This window comes from Stigmatopora argus, chromosome 16 (assembly GCF_051989625.1).
Source record: "Stigmatopora argus isolate UIUO_Sarg chromosome 16, RoL_Sarg_1.0, whole genome shotgun sequence".
NCBI lineage: Eukaryota > Metazoa > Chordata > Actinopteri > Syngnathiformes > Syngnathidae > Stigmatopora > Stigmatopora argus.
Window position 1 is genome coordinate 10,590,670 of NC_135402.1, and position 6,423 is coordinate 10,597,092.

The following is a 6,423-nucleotide window of genomic DNA, read 5'->3' on the forward strand; positions in this document are numbered from 1 at the left end:
TTGAGTTGGAATGAAAACCTGCACCCACTGCGGCCCTTTGAGGACCGGTTTGACACCCCTGGCCTAGACCAGTGTTTCCCAACCACTATGCCGTTAGCAATGGTCATACAATGTAATTATTCAGAGAGAAAAGTTAATATGATATAACGGGATTAAAATGTAACCATTACAAGGTTGAAATCAAAATATGATGAACATTAAATTATAGATTATACTAATGTGAAACAGTCATTTTTGTTGCTATTTTTCTCTAACATGAACCGGACGTTGTTTGGTTTCTAGGGCATCAACATTTGGCGACGTAAAGTCTGTGAGTACAACATTTTTTGCGTAACATTGGGAGATTTGGAGAAAAGTCATAAAAGTGTGCAATTAAAAACATTACATTACTTATTTTTGCATCACTTGGACCGGAGGTTGTTCAGGGTCCGCAGACATCAACTTTTGGTGACATTAGGTCACTGTGAAAAATTAGATCTTAGAATATTTTGGAGGTTTATGTGATTCCTACTGATAACACTTTGATGAGAATGACTATTGTTAATATAGGCAACATAGTTTTAAATTAAAAGATTTTCCAATGGCGGTGTCCCTTGAGATTTTTTCAATGCAAAAAGTGTGCTGCATCTCAAAAAACGTTGGGAAACACTGGCCTAGACAACGGTGGGAGGTGACAACGGCAAAAGCATTGTACTACATCGCAGGAAATGCAAATGTAAATATTTAAATACTGCTTTATTTATATATTGTATGCATATTGCACCTCAGTTAAAAACAAGGAAGTGGTCAAATGGAGTCCAGACCCCAGAGACGAACTCACCCCAATGTCCTTGGCATTCCCGATATTAGTGAGCATTCAGGAAGAATTAAGACAGGTACTTTTATATTAAGGCTTAGTGTGAAGCAATTTGAAAACTTACCATTTCCAGAATGATATAGATTGCCAACATGTTAGTGAACAAATAAAACACTACACAGAAACCTCCTTTTTCAACTCGTCTTATGCATGAAACGGTTCAAAACACTGGAAAAAAATGACCTCATTGCCTCTTTAAGTGAGTGATTTTCTGTTAGGTGTTGCAACACTCTTAAACCGCCTATTTTGTCACACACGTGTGATCATTATGGAGGGGAAAATGACTGTCATTACCATTAGCATAAAGCAAAGCGGCAGCAACAGGAGCTGGACCAATCAACTCGCGACCACAACCTTCCAACTCTCCAAACACCCCAGCAGACAGAACAAAAGGCTTTCACAATGACAGCATGTAGGTGGCCTTGATTCACTCGGTTCTATTTTCACAACTTGTTGAGCAGATGATGCAACAAGCTGATTAATTCGCTTGCTGCCCCTCATGAGCAGGCCGGGGCACCTCACAATTCAATATCATTGTGATATTTTTCGCCAAACGTACCAAGAGTCTCTCTATAACTAGCAATTGATGATAAATAAAATGAATAATAAGTAGAGTTGCCTCAAATACATGTTTTTGCACCCCGAGTCCGGGCGTCCTGATTTATAGAATCTGCCGATGCCGAATACCAATCAGAAATATCGCAATTTAATTTATTACAAGACATACATTTTAGTTTCTTTTGATAACAGCCTTCTTCATCCAGCTCATTTTGTTGCCTAGTAACTATTAAAAATAGATTTGTTTTTAAAAATGTGTTTTTCCACCCTATTCCAATGTTACATAATTCAAAAAATACATTTGATATCTTTTTACATCTTTTTCTGTTGTTTTGTAGCCCTTAAAGTAAAAAAATAAATAAATCCTGAAGCTTTTTCCATCTAATTCTGGTCTTTTAAAAATAATGTGCTTGGATTAGATTGGATTAGATAACTTTATTCATCCCATATTCGGGAAATTTCATTGTGACAGTAGCCAGAAAAGGCATAGTTATTAGTTAGACAGTACAGTTGCAAAGGCCGCAGAACAACAAAGCAAAAGCACTAAGTACAAAGCAAATCAAAGTAAATGGGATCATTAAGAATCACCAAATCAAATCATTAAGACAGAAAAGCAGCAAAAACACAAAACGAGCAAGAGTGGACGGAGCTACCGCCTGATTTCCGATCACGTGATCAGAATGGCAACACCCCTAATCATAAAACTTCTGGATTATTTTGTTGCTCATTGCCAGTGAAAGCGAGAGACGTTTTATTTATTAGAACTGGGAAGGCTGGCATTGAGTGATCATATTTAAATGCCATTGACGGCGATATTCGCCCAATCCATTGGGCGAATATCGCGAATATCCAATTGTTCCATCTGTTTATCGCTGTCAAAGGCAGCCAATGAGTGTCTGCTTAAAAACAAAAATAAATATTTTAAATTAAATTTTAAATGCAAATTTTTAAAATCCTAGCGATAGTTATAACTTGATATATGACTTTACTGCTAGTCAAATCTGTTCCACTGCCATCATCTCTAATTTTTAAATATAATCTGCAGGGCATGCATGAGGTTATTGTACAATTGTACAATTTACTTTACCTTACAAAGTAAGTATTGACAATTATATAAAGACAACAGCCACCACGCTAGGTTAGATGTAATCAAAGAAAAGTTGCATGACAAAATAATAAGGGGACGGGAATCGCAAAATGGCTAAAAGACTGCTTATCAATTGTCAGTTAAAAATTAAACCATGTCAAACTTGCTGCTTTCTTTGATACCAGTGACTTTCTCACGGCCAGCCCAGTTTGATGTGTAGAAAAAAAATCAAGTTGAAGGAGAAAAGTGGGAAGAAATTTGAAAGGAGGGATTAAGAGGAGATTTGGTTCGCTCGCCTATTTGGTCTGTTTTTATAGACAACAAAGAGCACAATGATGCAAATCAATCCTATTGATGAATGTTTCCTGATTGCTTTTTCAGTGTAAGAGTCTCCACCATTGGCTTTTTCCGATCCCTTATAAACAGTCAGGGTGAAAACATTAAGCCCAAAAAGCATTAGATCTAAAAAAAAAAAAAAAAAAAAAAAAAAAAAAGGTTTGTCTCCAGAGGGCAATACAGTAAGTAACAGCATGAAGATAAGGATTTTCCCAAACGCTAAATGGATTTCTGAGCATTGCTGGTCCACAGCTCGGTTTCTCATTCCAGCTCAAAATGCCATTTTGTGGTGCGTGACATAAGGGAATCTTCCATCTGTTCTCAGGCTAACACCTACACTATCGGTGAATTTCAATTGCAGATTTTCTGACCAGTCTCCACTAGTCAAAGCAGTTCAAACAAACAACTGAGTAACACAGTGTTTCTGAAGCATGATCTGCCAAGAAGTACTGTAATTTGTTGCGTATAAGCCATATTTCTAACAAAAAAAAATGATAACTGAATCAAGGGTACGGCTTAAATGCACACAACACTTGCTATACTTGTTTTTACCGGTAAATGTTGGCAAAGTAACATTTACTATTTGTTGGTTATTTTCTATTTTGCAGTAAGAAAACAACCATTACTGGATGAATTAATTCCATATAAGCCGCCTCCGCATATAAGGCGCACCCTTAAAATGGTTGAATTATACAATTTCTCGCGTATTAGCCGCCCCGTGATTCACAGTTTTCACCTCCATATTCATGGTTTTAATTGGGAGTACAAATGTGTTACTTTGAAGGGCAAATCTTAAGAAAAACATCAAATGTGGTATTTCAGAGATACTGTATAAATCAAAAGCACATTATGAGGGTCAATATCATAAAAAACGGTAGTAATTCATCCGATTATGGTTCTTTTCTTACTGCAAAACAGAAAATAACCAACAAATAGTAAATGTTAAATTGCTGACATCTACTGGTGAAAAAGAGTAGAGCAATGCTGTAAGTCTTGTGCGCATATAAGCCGTACCCCTGATTCAATCATAATTTTTTTTGTTACAAATACGGCTTATATGCGAGAAAATACGGTAGCTAAGACAGGGGTGTGCAGATTTTTGTTCCAACCGATCCAGCACAGACACTTTAACCAACAAGATTTCTGCAGAAAACAAGAAGCACCTGAATGCAATTCACTGATTGCACTTGTAGGAAACCCGACTGGTGAAAAGATGTTTTCTTTATGGGTTGAAATGAAAACCCACACCAACTGTGGCCCTTTTTGGAATAGCTAAGGGTATCAATAAATAGATTTTGACTCTTGATCCCGATCGTGTATTTTTGCATGCGAGTCAAAATCGAGTCATCAGATTTTGTGGCTCTTTAGGCACATTTAATGATAATGGCCTGCCATCATTTGCGACATTATCCTCCTGGGTGATAATTCAACTGCATTTCACATTTGCTTATTTCATATGAAATGGATACTCATCTCCCCAGTTGTATTTCTAAATCCTGTAAAATGACAAGAGCACCAACTAAAATATTTCATTTGCAACAAAAGATAAAACTGCATCGTGATCCTCAAGTAGGCAATGCAATGTTTGGATTATTACGCAAGTGCGTGCTCACATCGATGAAAACGTGTTCTTTCTGTGTGGGGAGGGAGCAGCTGGAGCGCTTAGGATGACGTTTGACTGTCCAGCTGTTGGTCTCACATGGCTATCGTGTTTAAAGAGTTAGGACGGATTATCGAGCCCTTGAACCATCAGTTACGGCCTACCAGAAGTATACTGCAGTGCGCAATACAAATTCAACAATCAGAAAGATTAACTCAGACTTTGTCATCTGATGTGGATGCTGCATCATGTCAAAAGCAAACTTAAAAAAAAAAAAAAAAAAAAAAAAAAGTATATATATATATATATATATATATATATATATATATATATATATATATATATATATATATATATATATATATATACACATACAGTCATACTTCTACTTACAAAATTGTTCTAGAACTTTTTCGTAAGTAGAGCAGTACTTTATATTTAAATTACGTAGTTCGTTCCACGGTCCTCAAAAAACTACCAACTCAATGCTTAAAAAATGAACAGTGTCCCAATTAAAATAACAGATACAGGAAATGCATTTACATTGAGAGGGATCTTGTAACTTAAAAATGTCGTACCTAGAGGCATTCGTAAGTAGAGGTACGACTGTATTTATATTTTTGTTATTCAGTAGGGTCCAAGGTATGCACAATTAAAAATCCCATCATGCGGAGTGTCAATTATTCACAGACTTAATTTTTTTAAAACATAACATAAGATTCATTTTTTTTACGTCTTTTTTCCCACTTAGCGATGATAGACTTCCAATCGTGTGGGTCTTTTCCTTCTTCTTCTGTGAATGTAAATGAGTTTGTCACTGGTAGACATCCAATCAATTTGAATTTGGAGGTTTGGCAAATATTCCTAGTTCAAATATATTGGACATCTATTGCTGTCAATGGCAGCCAATTTGTGCCAAATGTTGTACAATGCGTAGACTAGAACGGGATCTGATACAATTATTGAGATGCATATTGGCAGTTTGCTTGTGTTGAATTTCAACATCTGAATTAAGTTATTTATATTCTGTTTAATGTTTTTTTAAAATATACTATATATATGCTAAATGAATGCTCTTTTTAGAGCATGCATTTGCACCGAAAAAAACATTGTGTAATTTATATGGCTTCCTTTCTCATGTAAAACAATATAATTTGCTTCAATAAACGTTAAAAAAATAACACGTAATGACAACCCAGATTTTTAATGATATTTGTGTTGCGTTTGCTAAAGGAAAGAAAATAATAAATGTAAACAGAGGAAACGCCAACAAGGAAAGGAACGATGACGCGTCAATGACTTTTTCCTTGACTCAAACTGGTTAAACGAAAAAAATAGCAGGTGGTTATGTCGACAAAACATCCGGAAAAAAGCTTGTAAACAAGAAAATATGCCATAATATATATGTTTTACGTCTCCATTATGACGCAAAGCTGTCTGCCTGACAGGTGCCACGACCTCGTCCATTAAAAGATGCCTACAGATGACGCACGTCGACGCGACAAATTAGGTTAGAAAAAAAGAGAGAAAAATCAACACACCGTCGACGAATAAAGTGTTATTGTGATATTTCTATTTTTTTTAAAAGATGTTTTTGTGAGTGTCGGTTGTTGTTTTTTTACCTGGAAAGCTAGCAGCGGCTCGAACGATGCAGAACATGACCGAGGCCAGGAGCAGTGTCGAGGCCCGGCATCGGCGTTCGCTCCGCGGACTGGAGAGCGGCAGCATCGTTGGTGGTGGTGGAGGTGGTGTTGGTGGTAGTCTTGTCGGGAACGGAGAACCGCGGGCAGGGAATTTGATGTCATTCCCCCATCTTTTGGGGGTATTTATTTTATGTTGCAGTGTAGTAGTTGGTTTGAAAGAACGCTCTTCGGTTGCAGCTGGCGAGCAGGTTGTCTTCCAGTCTCGAAGCGAACGGGTAATCCGCGACAGTGCTAAAGATAGCGGAGCTTCGGGAAGGAGGGGGGGCTTTTGCGTATGCGTTTA

The 6,423-nt window shown here is 37.0% G+C and overlaps 1 protein-coding gene across 1 annotated transcript in view; it reads right to left on the minus strand.

Moving 5' to 3' along the window:
• Positions 1-6,423, minus strand: part of npdc1a (neural proliferation, differentiation and control, 1a) — a 33,565-nt gene extending 27,142 nt beyond the window's left edge. Inside the window, exon 1 of the mRNA XM_077622286.1 lies at positions 6,060-6,423. Coding sequence (XP_077478412.1) covers positions 6,060-6,165 — 106 coding nt within the window. The 5' untranslated portion in view covers positions 6,166-6,423. The remainder of the gene's footprint in view (positions 1-6,059) is intronic.